The sequence below is a fragment of the Triticum urartu genome, chromosome 6A (genome assembly GCF_056163025.1).
Source record: "Triticum urartu cultivar PI428250 chromosome 6A, HENAU_Tu73, whole genome shotgun sequence".
NCBI classification, from domain to species: domain Eukaryota; kingdom Viridiplantae; phylum Streptophyta; class Magnoliopsida; order Poales; family Poaceae; genus Triticum; species Triticum urartu.
The window spans coordinates 410916134-410931946 of record NC_141878.1 but is presented as its reverse complement, the minus strand read 5'-3'; the positions used below and the strand labels follow the sequence as shown (position 1 = coordinate 410931946).

Genomic DNA, 15813 nt, shown 5'->3' with positions numbered 1-15813 from the left:
TCCGTACACCCGCCTCGCCTGCCCAGAGCATGGCTGCGCCACGCCCCGCCCCGCCCGCCGCATGCCCGCCCCACGCGAGCGGCCGCCCGTGCCGCGCCCTCGCCCGCGCTCGAGCTCGCCGCCGCCCCGTCGGGCGGCCTCCGCGCCCCTGCCCGTGCTCAAGCGCGCCGCTGCGCCCCCGCCCTGCTCCCGCGCGCACCGGCCGCGCCGCGCCCCGCCCCGCACGCGCGCCGCCCGGCCAGCCCCGAGCCGCCCCGCTCCCGCGCGCGCCGGTCGCGCCCCGCCCCCGAGCGCGCCGCCCGGTCCAGCCCCGCGCCGCCCCGCTCCCGCGCGCGCCGGCAGCGCACCATCCCCGCCCAGCCCTGGCCGCGCCCCACGCGCGCGCCAGCCCCGACCCCAGCTCGCCGCGGCCCCGCCGCGCACGTGCCGCTGCTCCACCCCGAGCTCGTCGTGCTGTGCGCTTGCACCCAAGCCCCGTCCCGAGCTCGCCGCCGCATCGTCCGAGCGCGCCGCCGTCGCGTGCCCCTGCCTCAACCCGAGCTCGCCAGTCCCGCCTCGCCCCGCGCGCACCGTAGCTGCGTCCTGCGCCGGTGGCATCGCCGCTGGCCTCGCAGGCCACGCGGTAGCTCTCGTCTCACTGATTTGTGGGCCAGAGGGAGGACAGGGGGTGACGGGAGCGGACGAGAGAGGCGAGGAAAGCGTCCGTTTTCTACCGTTGGGTCGTATTTTTCCTCAAAGGACAAAAACGGACCGGATGGGTCACGGATGGGTCACGCGGTGAAGTTGGTGTGAGGAAGGCACGCACGACGAGCATGGCCCGCTTCCACGAAAATGATGGGGGAAAAGGTGGGCACAAATCAAGTTAGTGTTAAACCTTTTTGCTTGTGAATGGTAAGTAAAGTCAGCTCCTCCTCTTTTCCGGAAAGGTGATAGCCGGGGCGGGGGGCTCCTTTTTACGGGAGCGTGCGTGCGTGCGTGCATGGAATGGATAGGCCGCTCTCCGTCCACTCCTCCGCTGACCCCTCCTCGCCCGGCCGGCCGTGTACGTGGACGTGGTACCCCCATCACCTCCATGCCTCCATCTCCATGCCCTACCATCTCAACCTGTCTGTTTCTCTCTCTCGGTGGGGTGGGCATCTTGAGTTCACGCTTGCTGGCCTGCTGCTGACGACGAGAAACAGATGAAAGGACAAGGCAGCGCTTGCGCTTTGCGCTTTGCCTTTGCCTTTGCAGCTGCGTGGACAAAGCAACGTTGTAGTACTACGTAGTACGTACGCATGGGCACGTGAACACCCGGCGCACGCACATGCATATCATGTCAGCGCCTGGTCCAGGTCCGGCAAACCAAAATGCTGGTCACCGCAAGCACGCCCCCGCATCAACTGTATCGGAATCATGTATCATGTATGGCCGGAGCGGGAGGCCGGAGCTGGCCTTGGGCGTCGCCGTTTCTTTTTGAGGGGATCCCAGCCCAGCCCCGCCCGACCTTTCCGAGGGTAAAGTCAACACGAAAGCGAGCTTTTCGCCCGCAAGCGCATGCATGGCCCCTTTTCCGCGGCCCGGCGAGGTTGCCATGGCAATTGCTCCCGCCTCCGCCTTGCTCTCTCTCTCACTTCTTTTTATTCCCCGGCGCCGACGGGGGGCAGCATCAGCTCAGCTCTGCAGGGTGCAGGGCTGACCTCCTCGAGTTTCTCTGCCTTCCGGAGACAGACAGACAGATCGACACGTAGCTGCTGCGTGGTACGCACCGTTTTGCACGAGTACGTACTTGGTGAATCAATGCAGCGAGCGTGTGCTCATTTATTGACCTGACCGCAGTGCACCGCACGTACTACCTCTTTCTCAGTTTACAGGACGTGTGTGCCCTTAGGTCGTTAATTTGATCAACCTAATACAAGTCATATATTATAAAAAATATATCAATATAAACTTTAGATGTTTTATTTTCAAACCGTATAATTTTTATGTTATATAATTTATATTAAGATGATAAAATTGACAATCTATATATACGCGTAGGATTTGTAAACTGAAAATGAGGCAGTACCTTTTCACGGGCTATAATTACTTCACCGCTTCCTCAGCGTCTTTGCCTCGGATTCCAGACACCACCACTGCCCACTGCCATGGTTGCTGCTACCGAGGCCTTGCTTCATCAGATGATCAAGATGCAGGTTAGCATTGGTGAAAGTGCTAACTCCATTTGGCGGAGTTGCGATGCAGCGATTAGATCTGTTGCAGTGCTCCTCTGAATCTTAAGGGAAGGGGGGGTTTGATAAATAGTGATCCATTGACCAATTAACATGGCCCCAAAAGGAACATGTCTACTTAAACAGCCTTTCTTTTTACTACTATATATGAAAAAAAAAAGGAACAGGGCGACCATGCTGGGTTAACTATACTACTACTCTAGTAGCTAGTAGTAGTCCTGTATTTTAAGGAGGAGGAGATTTGATAGTCTTTTGTTCCGGCGATGCTAAAACAGTCGCCAATTAACAAGAGATCATGAGCCTCCGTTTCGAAAAAAGAAAGAAGATGACAAGTTGTTTTCCGGTGCATGTTTATCGCTTTTGTCGTTGAACCTACCCACCAGGTCAAACAATGTACCGTATAAAAGCACAAAACCCATGCATGATTGATTGATTGTAGGGACTCGCCCGTTTTTATCAGCGTCACATCGACGTTAGTAGACCCACACATCTGATCTTAGGCTGAGATGGCCCATGGAGATGGAGGGGAGGGAGGGTGGGTAAACTTCCCGCTGCCGCATGATGCGCCTTTTGACAGTCACGTAAACTTAGTAACATTTTTTTTTTTGAGCCTACGTAAACTTGGTAGTACTCCTTTGTGATAAAGCCCATGCCACTTTTGTGGCAGAAAGTGAGCACTAGCTGCTCATACTCATACTCGAGCCGAGCACACAAAAGAAAAGGCCACACCTAGACGACCTAGGTTTACCTCAAAAAATAAAAAAACCTAGACGACCTAGGTTTACCTCAAAAAATAAAAATAAAAACTAGACGACCTAGGCTAGCTACGGTAGCCACCCATTAATCTACACGGTTAAGCCATGATTCTCTCGCGCGCGGCGCTATCATCATGGCACAAATTGCACACACGCACGCACGCAGGCCTCGGTCGTTGCACGCTCCCCCGCTTTGCGTCGCATCGATGATCGATCACCGGACCCGGATTAGCTGCCTGCTCCTGCTCCTGCTCCTGCTCCTGCTCATGCTCAGTTTAGGCTAGGCAGGCTCCTTTCCGGGATCGCGATATGGCCTAAACCAGTAAAGTATGCTCTCGGCGCGTCAATGCCCCGGATCCGGATCCGGTGATGGTCGAAACTAAAGGTTAAAACTGATGAGTGAGTGATGGGCAGCAGGCGATTCCGGTGTGGGGAAGAAAATCAATCAGGATGGACTCCTCGTGCAGCGGTGCAGACGGACGGGGTCGTGGGAATCTCGGGCTGGGGGATTGCGCTCACGTGCGTTCCTGCTCAACGTAAATTCGCGGCGCGGATTCATATCCTCCGCCGCTATACATGCCGCAAATTGGTGTAGTATTTCTCCACAGTGGTAGTACTCCACCAGACCCACCTTTGTGTGCTCCGGGGCTCCGGGCGTTCATTTGTTTCGTCCTGGCGTACACTAAACCGGATGTGACCGCCTATCTGCAAAATAATGAACGGCACGCCCGTCTCATTTTAATCATTTTAATCAACTGTACGTCTTGATGGGCTTAATGGCCACTAACTCGAGATGGATTTCAGCTACGTGACCATGGTGCATATGTCAAGCATGATGGTGGATGCACAGCCGACGGCATGGGCCGTCGCCATCTCCTCGATGATGGAGGGTTTTGGCGGTGAAGTAGGCCGCACACAACACGGTTGGCTGTTGTGGATCAGGACGCTATTCAGCGGTCATCGAGGATGCAAGAAATGGGTGCGGATTTGGTCGCATGGATGCTTTCAACCCGATCTCGTCGCACTTGACAAGTTTGCAGGAAACGGCACCGCTGGTATTTACAACACGTGTTCAACCAAGTTCGTGCTTGTGGGATTTTCCATTCCCGGATATGTAGTATTATATTTTTGAAACAGCCAACACCTGATTTGTCAGCGAAAAAAAGGTAGTTTTTTTGAAACCCTATCCTGAATTATAGTAGTTTTATGTTGTTTACTCTCTTTTTTCGCCGGAGAGGGTATGGATCCCAGCCTTCTCTCGTCGCACCGAGGGCGTGATGAGGTGGGGATCCCGTTTCCTGCCTCCAGACGTGTAGATAGGGTAGCTGTAGTGGCCAATGGCGGCTATTTGGGGAAGGTCTCGCCGTCGATCTGGAAGAATAATTCCACCGCTCCCTTTTCCCCTTGTCAGTGCTCCTGATGCTGGCACGCGAGCAGCGTACGTCGCCCACCGAGCTACGGATTTGGTGGTGGATCAAGGCGCTTCTCTGTCGGTGGCAGCGCGTGGATCAAGAGGTGGTTTTGCTCCTCGTTTGTCCTTGGAGGTGACGAGTTCCTTTCTCTGCTCGGTCGGCGATGCGGCGTCAACAACTGCACAGTGTAAGTATTGGCTTCCCCTCCCTCTCCGTTGTGTAGATGGTCAAAATTTGATCCAACATAGGAAGGGATCTGATAAACACGGACGAAGGAAGCACTGCATACGCCACCTTGGATGCTGCGTTTGATTCCGGTCACTACACTACAGCAGGCGATTTATCTACCTCTTGCAAAACTCACGATAAATCCCTAAAATAGTCCTCGGTGATGAAGTATATGTGCTTAAAAAAATACAAAGTGCTAATTTACTTAGTCATTATAATGACTTGCTTAAGGTCTCATTCTGTTTACAAAAAGGAATAAGATGTTCTGCTCGTTCCAATCCTATAAATTCTGTAGGGGCATGAATCAAGTCAATACAAATACAATATAATGGAATATAGTAATTCTATTCTTACAAAACGAACGCTAAATGCAAGATAAAAAAAATCCTCACGACTGAAAAGCATGTCAGAATCCTTCAAAAGTGCTTCAAATCACATGAGCCCTATATTTATCTGTTAAGTGTAGAACACATCATGTGAGCCTCTCGCATAATGGGTTTATTGAACACACACTTCTTTTAGAATGGGTACATTGTAATTTATTGATTAAGAGCATCTCTAGTAGACCCCGCATCCCGCCGTGTCGTGATTTTGTCACGGCAGATGTCCTAGTGAAAGGGCTTAGTTGTGGAGCCAGCGCGACGGGTTAGCTTAAAGGGGTTAAAGCGGAACAAGGGACACAAGGAATTATACTGGTTCGGCCCCTTACGATGAAGGTAAAAGCCTACTCCAGTTGTGATGGAATTGCTAGGGTTTCGATGACCAGAGAGTGAATCCGCTTTGCCTGACTCTCGAGTTATTGTTTGTTGTCTCTCCTTAAACCGCCGCCGGGTCGTTCCTTTATATACACAGGTTGACGTCCGCCGGTTTACAGAATCCTGGCCGGCTCATAAACGTGTCCGGCCTGATTTCTACCTTTTCCTATCCTACAATACAAGTTACATGCTATATGGCGGTTTATGTCTATGGGCCCTAAACCGCCTTTGGGCCCTGGGCCTCCGTGCTAGCTCTCCTTCGTAAAGCGCCACACTCCTTGTCTTCATGGGCTTCAGATATAAATAACTCATTATAGGCATAACCTGGCCCTTCTTGGCCGGTTTATACTCAGTAGTAATATTCCCAACATTAGGCCCCAGATTGATTTGAACCTGTTCATGTCAATCTTCAACACTTAGGAAAATCCCCCTTTTAGCGCCTTTGCATATCCTTGTAATCCGTCGTGACGTCATCCTGCAAGATTGTAATAAACCGCCATGACGTCGCCTGTTATTAAAAATTGTATGTCTCACCTTCATTAATGAGCCTCCGATACTCGAGGCGACAGCTCTGTCACAGATCCAATTTTTGGGCTCCTCGATTTTCGCGCCTGTCGCTTATCCCTTCGCCTTATAAATAAGACGGGGGGGGTACTTTTCACACCCCCCCGTGCCTCCTCGCGTCCTCTTCTTCCTTGCGCCGACCTGACCCTTGCGCGCGGCCGTCGTCGTCAAGCTCCGCCCTCGACCTCATCTCCGGCCGCTGCATCAACCTGAACGTACCAGAGAAACGCGGTGTGCCTTCGCTGCTCTGTCAGCAATAGTAAGTTTTCCCTTTCCCCTGCTCTAGATTCGCCATTAGGATTTCAGTGTTCATCAAAGCTCGCGGCTGTTCTTCTCTGTTCATCTCCATAGTGTAAGCAGCGAACTCAGATTCCGTCATTTTCTTGCGCAATCGTAGTTGTAATCCCCTTTTTCATCCTTAGAATATCTTCTTCGTATAGAAAAAACCCATCTGGACCTGATGAACTATTTAAACGCCTGTATTTTGAGCCTGAATATCCTTTGATTTACTGATACACTGCAGATGTGAAATTACCATATCGATCTGTGAAACTTGTTTTTCCCTTACTTAGACATTTTTAGATTTGTGCCTTCCATACTAATGTAGGCGGTTTAACCTTTTTAGGAAATGATAATCCGGCAGGTACCATTAGTCCCCTTTTAAACCGCCGATTCGTTTATCCTTGTCGGGCTCCGGTTTAACAATGTGCATCCGCCTCTGTCTTATCCTTCTGATCTCATGTCGCTCTATGCTTGTCCGTCATAAACCTTAAACCGACATTAATCTTTTTCCAACTCTTCATTTGAAATGGCCAAACAATTTTATGCTTGTAACTGGGCCTCTTCCTAGGTTACTGAACATCAACTAGATGGATGCGTCAGAACTGGCGCTTTATCAAAATGAAGCGAAATCCACTGGCGAGTTCCCGGTCCAGAAAATCCTCCTACCCCCAAGGATGGCGAGATAGTGGTATTTGTTGATCATATGAGCCGTGGTTTTAAACCGCTCGGATCCAAGTTTTTTCGTGATGTGCTGGCCAGCTTCCGGATCCACCCTCAAGATATTGGACCAAACTATGTGTCCAACATTTGCAACTTTCAAGTGTTTTGTGAGGCCTATCTGCAAGAAGAGCCGACCGTTGAATTGTTCAGGGATTTTTTCTACTTGAACCGTCGTACTGAATTTGTAGACGGGCCCAACACTGAACTTGGCGGCGTTTCCATTCAGAAAAGGAAGGACGTCATCTTCCCTCACGCAAAACTTCATAATCATCCTAAGGATTGGAACCGGACTTGGTTGTACTGTAAGGATACTTCCCCTAATGATGAGAACCCTCTGCCAGGTTATCGTGCTCACCGGCTTACCAACACACATCCATTTCCGCAACGGCTAACTGCCAAGGAACGGACCACATATGCGCCACAACTCGCTTGTGCAAACTTACTTGTATTATTTCCCTTGCTTACTTGTGTGCTTGTCATTGTTGCATCATATAGGTTGCTCACCTAGTTGCACATCTAGACAACCTAGTTTGATGCAAAGTTTAATTTGGTAAAGAAAAGCTAAAAATTGTTAGTTGCCTATTCACCCCCCTCTAGTCAACTATATCGATCCTTTCAATTGGTATCAGAGCCTCGTCTCTTTACTAATGACTTCATCGTCCAAAGAGTATGGTTGACACCGTAGATGGTGCGGAGGTGTGATGCCCGAATAATTAGACTACAGTAATTCCCTGCTAATGATGCCATGTCACCTCGGTTACTGTTGATAATCTCACGATAGTTCAGAAGCGATTCAAATTCAAAATTGAATTTAAGTCAAACAATTAAAGTTTTCAAAAGTCAAAACTAAAATGTTCTTATTGTGACAAATAATTCATAAGATATATTGGTGGAGAAACCAAGTCTTTATAAAATGCTAAAATGCACTAAACTAATTAAATCAGTAGTTAAAACCATTAATTAAATGCCTTTTATATTTTGTAAAATACTAAACTATATTATTTTGGGATGAAACTTTTTATGGTTGTGACATAATTTGCAACATCAATTTAGGAGCCACTTTGGTATTTTATTAAAACTAAAATAATTAGGAGCTAAAAGAAAAAAAAGAAACATAAGAAAAAGTAAAGAAAACAAAACAAACTAAAATAAATAAAAAACAAAGGCCAACCCCCCCATGGGCCTCGGCCCACCAGGGCACCACCTAGGCCGGCCCAGGCCCAGGCTATAACCCCAGGGGTCCAGCCCCAAACCCTAAGCTATCCCCACTCCCCTTGATCCGCCGTCACCCACAGGAGCGCTCGCGCGCACACATGATTCCTCAAGGGAGAGGAACTCCCTCGTGCTCGACGCCGCACCAGCTACCCCCCTCTGGCCGCCTCGCCGGCCCTCACCCTCATCCTCACGCCCCGTCCCCTCTCCCCCGTTGGCGCCTCTCGCCGCGCTGACCGCGACCGTGCCAGGACGCCCCCACGCCGCCGCCCCGCTCTCGGCTTCCTCCTCGGGCCTTTGCACACCACCGCCGACTCCGGCCACCCCGAGCCTCCCTCAAGCCTGCTGCCATGCCCTACGGCTCCACTGTGAGCTCCGCCATCCATCCCCTCCCTCCTCCTCTGCTCCCTCGCCGTGGAATGCTCGAAGACACCGCTGGCCGCCGCCTCTGTTTGTGCGCTCACCGCGCCGATAGCCGCGCCCGCTACGTACGACTGCTACCGCCAACGCCTTTCCTCGCGCGCCCGTCGGAGCTCTGGCTCCTCCGTCGACTGACCCCCCCATGCTGTCGCGCCGGCAGTCGGCGTCGCCTGTCCTCGCCTGCGGCCCCTTGCTCGCCGGCCGACACGCGCCCGCCCCTGCAGTGGCTGTTGCCGCGGCCTTGGGCGTGCGCCCGTGCAATCTGGGCGCTCACAGCGCCCCTGCGCCTGCAACCCGCCTTTCCCCGCGCGCCCGTTTGGCCCCTAGGGCCAATGACACGTGGGGCCCAGCCCCCTGGAACGATTTATAAAATAAAAAGGGTTAAAAAACAAACAAATAATAAATTAATTATTTAACATAATTAACTTAATTAATCTAGGTTAATTAAACTTAATTAACCTGCTAATTAACTGTTAGACGGTTAATTAAATGTCCGGCCTATGGCATGTGTGTAACGGTTAGATTTTGTGTGGAGGCTATATATACCCCTCCACCCACTCTTCATTCGTAGAGAGAGCCATCAGAACATACCTACACTTCCAATACACATTTTCTGAGAGAGAACCACCTACACTTGTGTTGAGGTCAAGATATTCCATTCCAACCATATGAATCTTGATCTCTAGCCTTCCCCAAATTGCTTTCCACTCAAATCTTCTTTCCACCAAATCCAAATCCTGTGAGAGAGAGTTGAGTGTTGGGGAGACTATCATTTGAAGCACAAGAGCAAGGAGTTCATCATCAACACACCATTTGTTACTTCTTGGAGAGTGGTGTCTCCTAGATTGGCTAGGTGTCACTTGGGAGCCTCCAACAAGATTGTGGAGTTGAACCAAGGAGTTTATAAGGGTAAGGAGATCGCCTACTTCGTGAAGATCTACCGCTAGTGAGGCAAGTCCTCCGTGGGCGACGGCCGTGATGGAATAGACAAGGTTGCTTCTTCGTGGACCCTTCATGGGTGGAGCCCTCCGTGGACTCGTGCAACCGTTACCCTCCGTGGGTTGAAGTCTCCATCAACGTGGATGTACGATAGCACCACCTATCGGAACCACGACAAAAACATCCGTGTCTCCAATTGCGTTTGAATCCTCCAAACCCTTCCCTTTACATTCTTGCAAGTTGCATGCTTTACTTTCCGCTGCTCATATACTCTTTTGCATGCTTGCTTGAATTGTGTGGAGATTGCTTGACTTGTGCTAAGATAGCTAAAATCTGCCAAGAACTAAAATTGGGAAAAGGCTAGATTTTTATTTGGTCAAATAGTCTAATCACCCCCCCCTCTAGACATACTTTCGATCCTACACCAACGACACCGGTCGGGTCGCGCTGATAGCGGACTTCTTCCTCCGCCAGCCGCTGCGTCTCCAGGAAGGCCCCTGCCGCAAAGGAAGAAGCGAGTTAGAAGAAGAACAAAAAGGAAGAAAGGCCGGATCCCGACCCGGCAAACGACAAAAAAAGCACTTACTGGAGAAGGACTCTTCCAGGTGCTGCGCCTCAAGCAACGTACCACGCCGCTCCCGTTCGATGGCGCGGTCGTGCTCCTTGAGCGCCTTCTTCAGATCGTCCGCCTTGGCAAGGGCCGCCTTCAGCTCGGCGTCCTTGTCTTCGGCCGCCTCGCGACGACGGGCCTCGTCCTGACGGGCCCCCTCAGCCGTGGTTACCTGCCCCGCAGGCGATCCACCTTGGCCTGGAGCCGGCCCTTGTCGTTGGCCAGCTGGCCGCGCTGCTGGTCCGCCTCCACCAGGGTCTGCTGCACCTCTGCCACCTTGGCGGCTTCCGCCTTAAGGAGCTCCACCTCGGCCTCGAGGCGGCTCTTGTTACCCGCCAGCTGCTCATGCAACCGTTTGGCCTCGTCGAGAGACCGCCGAGCCGCGGCCGCCTCCGCCCTCGCCTGCGCCGCCTCGACGCCAAGACAGCCGGTGTCGGCAACGAGCTGGTCGTAGTGATGACCGGCCCGGAGCAGGCGAGTCCGCCAGGAGAGCACCTCGGCTGCGAAAAAAGACTCAGCAGAAGAAAAAAGCAAGACTTAAGATTTGGCCCAACTGTTACACAGCTGTCCCGAATCTCGGGGGCTACACCCAGTGGGTGCGCTAGCGCACCCCCACTAGAAAAGAGCACAAAAATACCTGCGGCGACGTGGAGCTCCTCCTCCTTGGTGGCAAGCTGCTCCATGAGCTCCCGGTGCTTGCCCAGGAGACGATTGTAGGCAGCGACCCGGAAGGCGTCGAGATGCTGAAGAAAGTAGAAATCAAAACAAGGCCAACACTCTAAAGATTCAACCCAACTACTATGTAGTTGGCCCAAACCTCGGGGGCTACACCCAGTGGGTGCGCTGGCGCGCCCCCACAAAGAAGAAATTGCAAGAAGATTTACCAGAACGGCGCGCTACAGGTCGCGCGTCCACTCCACCTCCGTCTGGGCGAAGGCCTCGAGCCGTTCCGTCCGGCCTCACAGGCGGCGACTGACGGCGTCCAGCGCCGCCTCCTCCTGGGTCTGAGGCCCGAACACAACGGCGCCCCCGCTCCGCACCGGCTGCGGCACGGCAGCTCGGCGCCCTCCCTGCCGGGGCACAAAGGCATACTCCCGGCTGGCCGCTCGTGATGCGGCCAGCACCTCCTCCGACGCCCCTCCCAGCGCCGACGACGACCCGGACGCCGAGACGCCTTACGTTGCCATCTCCGGCCCAACTGCCGGGGTGGCCTCCGGCACCGCCGCCCGCGGTGCCCCCTCCAAAACCGGCGGCGCCTCCGACACCGCCGCCCGCAGCGTCTCTTCGAAAACGCCGCCGCCTCCACCACCATCAGTCCCCGCTCGCTCGACCACGTCGGCCGCGGCGGGGTGTCATCCGCCACCTCCACGACCTCCTGGTCGGGGATCACCACCTCAGCCCGGCCTCTACGGTCGCGCTCCCTCACCGACGACGGCTTAAAGACCGTCGCCGCCACCACCGTGCCCTCCGGCATTTCGCGCCAGGCCGGCTCCTCGCCGGCTCGCTCCCATGCCGCCGCCGCGTCGGTCCAGGCACGGACCGACGCCGCCTCCAGCTCCGCCTCGGCCCAGTTCCTGTCCCGCTAGGCCAAGGCTTCGGCGTCGTTCGGATCCAGGCCGAGGTCCGAGTCGGCCCGTCCCTCCACCTCGGCCTGGTGGGCGAGGTCGGACCGGCTCCTGCGGAACGCGGCCCCTTCGGCGGCCGCGGCTTCCGCCATTGCCCTCGCCAGCGCGATTGGCGACCTGAAGAAGAAGACAGAATGAGCAGAAAAGAAATAAGACTAGCTCAAGAAAAAAAATCTGAGCGCAAACGAGAGATGAAGCTTACCCCACCATGACCGGGACCGGGGTTGGCCTCCCGTGCCCGCCGCCGCGCTTCCTCTTCGCCGGCCTCCCGGCCCCGGCCGGGTCCGCCGTGCGCTTTGGGGCCCGGGGTCGCGGCGCGACACTGTCTTTCTCATGCGGGTGGCTCAGCGCCGCCCCATGCGAGGACCCGGCTCCGCCCACATCGCCGCCTCCCCCGCCCAACGCCACTATACCGACAACTGACGTCAGCACTGACCGTTCCGTGCCGCCGTCAGCAATTCAAGACACATGAAGAAAAACAAGAGACTTACCCGCGCGACGCCCAGCGCCGGCGTCGGACTCGGCCTCCTCCCTGCCATGAGCCGCGGGCTCCTCTGGCGCCACCAGCGCCACCTGCGATGGGCCCCGGGCGTAAGGATGACGAATCGCGTTCAGAAGTACCCCCCGTGTCGCGTCAGGATGGATGAGAAGGTGCGCGACAGCAAAGTAAGAAGACCAGACACTCACCTGCGGTGCCGGGTTCGACTGGCTATACGGCGCCTTGCCGAACCGCCAGTCCTCCCCAAGGTTGGCCTTGGAGATGTCATTCACGCCGCGCGTGATCTGCTCCGCGGACAGCCGCGTCAACCCCATGCGGTTGGGGTCTTGAAGGCCGACCATTTCACCCATGAGGCAGGAGCGCCCCTGAAGCGGAAGGACCCGGCGCAGGATGAACGCGGCGAGGAGGTCGGTGCCGGTGAGCCCCTCCTGCGTCCTCATCACCGTCACCCGCTCGCAGAGATTGACGATCTCCTGCGATGGGCGCCTGGGCGAGTAGGCCCAGTTCGCCTTCGCCCGCGGCGGTGCGATAGCGAAGGCCAGAAGGTTGATGCGATCCGCACCAAGGTTGCGGACGTAGAAGAAGGAGTTCTGCCACTTCTTGGTAGAATCCTCCAGCGGGATCTTGGGGAAATCCGCCCCCAACCGCTTCGAGATGACGGCGGCGCCGCAATCAGCGAACTCCCCGGCCGATGGGCCCTGCTGCTTCAAGGAGAAGAAGCGCGCCCAGAGGTCGATCGTAGGCTCAACCCCCAGGTACCCCTCGCAGAGGGTGACGAAGCCGGAGAGCTGGACGATGGCGCCGATGCCAAGATGATGCGGCTGGAGCCCGAAGAACTCCAGAAACGCGCGGAAGAAGGTGCTCGCCGGCAGCCCGAACCCGCGCTCGAAGTGCGTGAGGAATACCATGAGCTCCTGCCCCTCGGGCTGAGACCTCTGCTCGCCGCGCGACAGGCGGACGCTGACGTTCGTCTCCCGAGGCAGGCGCCGCGTCGTCCGGAGTTGGGTGATGTCCTCGGAGGTGACATTCGAACCCATCCAGGAGCCTGATGGCAGCGACATGATCAAAGGAAGAAGAAGGAAGGTGGGCAGCGAAGGAGTTCTGATCAGAGCAGCGGGCGCCGCAGTGTGTCAGTTGCAAAGAGCGGAGCGAGAGCAAAGGGACAGGAGGGCGCGAGTGAGAATAATGTCCGCCGCCCCCTGCCCCCCGATTTATAACCCTCGGTTTGAACGTGGGGAAGTGGGATTGTCTGCACGCGCCCGTTCCACTACCCCGCAATAAGTGCGCACGTACACGCGCAGTAACTGCCCGGGGAAGAGCAATCGGCCCCTGGACGCCGCAATAAATCCATGCGCTTGGGCTGAGGGTGCGCGGCGGTGGGCCCCAACCCGTTGCCCGGTCCTGTCACGCGCGTGGCCTGTCAGGCCCCTCCGACTTCCGGGCACCACGTGGCGCCCGCGCAAAGCCCGAGGGATTGCCCCAAGATTCGGCGGACTTCTCGGTTCCCGCCACGGCCGGGATACCACAATTCGGTTTCCGAGAAAACCAGCACATAGTGGGTGTTGCCGGACCCGGCGCTCGCAGAATCCACCTTGCTTAAGGGGGAAACTGCGAAGGCCCACTCATCCAAAGACGGCGGACCTTCACAGCTTCGGGGACTACTGTCGGGGGGATGGACCCAGGGCAGGCAACGGAACCCGGATCCTCTTCAAAAAACAATGGGGTTGGCACCGCCCCTCAATACCGGCACGCGCTTGGCCGGGTCGCTCGACCCGACCAAGCCCCGCAAGCCGGCCAGACTAGCTGACCCGGCAAGACATGTCGACTCGGCCCCAACAACTAGCGCAAGACAGCCGAACCCGGCACGACCAAAGCCTCCTCAACAAGCCAGCACCACTCGTGGCGTGCTACGCAATCCAGCCGTGGGTCAACTCCCGTCCCATCCAGGCTGTATGATGGGGATGAGATTTCAATCAACGGTGACTGAGGCAACAGTGCCCCGCCCATGCCTCTGGTCAGCAGGAACGTGGCAACAGTGCCCCTCACCTACCCGCTGACTAGGGTCAGCGTGGCTACAGTGCCCCTGCCTTCACCACCGACGACAGCAAGCGGCAACCAGACGGAGAGCACTGTACGCGACTCGACTCGGCCACACCCTGACGATTGACAAGACGGCACACAGTCCCCCTAGGCATGCGGGGCCCGCACCTAGGGGAACCCGGCGAACCACAAGCCCTCAGCGGGACCCAGCCCGGGTCCCCGGACACCGACAATACGGACCCACCGACTTGTAACATTACCATTGTACCCCCGGGGAGTTGGACTATAAAACCCCTGGGAGCCCGCGATCATACAGAGGAGCGAGCGAGAGGGCAAGCAGAAAACACATACGAGAGAAAAGCAAGTAAGCATAGGAGTAGCCACAAAACAGCAACACCGGAGAGAAGGAGCAGCCCAAGCCTTGGCCAGCTTCCTTCCTCCTCCATACAGCTCCAGGAGCAACATCGTACTATCGATCATCCAACTACACTCGGCAGGACTAGGGGTATTATCTCTCCGGAGAGCCCCGATCCTGGGTATGTCCGGCGTCCCGCGCCCGCTCATGCCAACCTCGCCTCTGGAGTCCACCAGCGCCCTGAGCCTCCTCCTCTCTTTAGCCATCCCTTGGCATCTGTCGTGCGCCCACCACGACACCCTCCGTTACTTATTTCCGGTAGACTCCGAGATCGCTGCCGATGTCCATGTGTTGGACTACATCGAAGATGACCCCTCCTTCTTGCCAGAGCAACCAGACAAGCCCCCCCTGATAACCAAATATCGCCTATTCTTCTCTCTACTGCTTGCATTAGAGTAGTGTAGCATGTTACTTCTTCCGTTTATCCTATTCTGACGCATAGCGTGTCATTGTTGCTACAGTTATTGATACCTTACCTGCAATCCTAAATGCTTAGTATAGGATGCTAGTTTACCATCAGTGGCCCTACATTCTTGTCCGTGTGCCATGCTATACTATCGAGCCATGATCACTCGGGAGGTGATCATGAGTATATACTTATATACATATTATATGATACTTGTGGTGACTAAAGTCGGGTCGGCTCGGAGAGTACCCGCGAGTGATTCACGGATTGGGTCCGAAAGGACGTTTGTCCCGACGGCCCTCTGAGTGGATCTTTGAGGCGGAGCGACAAGGTAGGTTGAGACCACCTAGGAGAGAGGCGGGCCTGGCCCTGGTCAGCATTCGCGGTTATTTCAAAATAACACACTTAACAAGATCTGGGTATTTGATCTGAGTCTGGCTACTGGCCTATACGCACTAACCAACTACACGGGAACAGTTATGGGCACTCGACGTCGTGGTATCAGCCGAAGCCTTCGTGACGTCAGCGACTGAGCAGCGCACGCCGGGTTGGACTGGAACACCTGCTCTTGTATAAGGGAGGCCAGGTCTGCTCGTCGGCTGTGTACGCAACGTGCAGGTGTGCAATGGGCGATGGGCCTAGACCCCTGCGCCATAGAATTTAGACCGGCGTGCTAACCTCTCTGTTGTGCCTTGGTAGGGCTGCGATGTGTTGATCTTCC

The 15813-nt window shown here is 55.2% G+C and overlaps 1 protein-coding gene across 1 annotated transcript; it reads right to left on the bottom strand.

The window, feature by feature from the left end:
- Positions 1–12191: 12191 nt before the first annotated feature.
- Positions 12192–13292, bottom strand: LOC147965463 (uncharacterized). The gene has a single exon (XM_087528150.1). The coding sequence runs from the start codon at positions 13290–13292 to the stop codon at positions 12192–12194; it is 1101 nt and encodes a 366-aa protein (XP_087384276.1).
- Positions 13293–15813: the final 2521 nt, after the last annotated feature.

Coding starts and splice junctions, on each gene's coding strand:
- LOC147965463 (XM_087528150.1), bottom strand. CDS start 13,292: ATGTCGCTGCCATCAGGCTCCTGGATGGGTTCGAATGTCACCTCCGAG.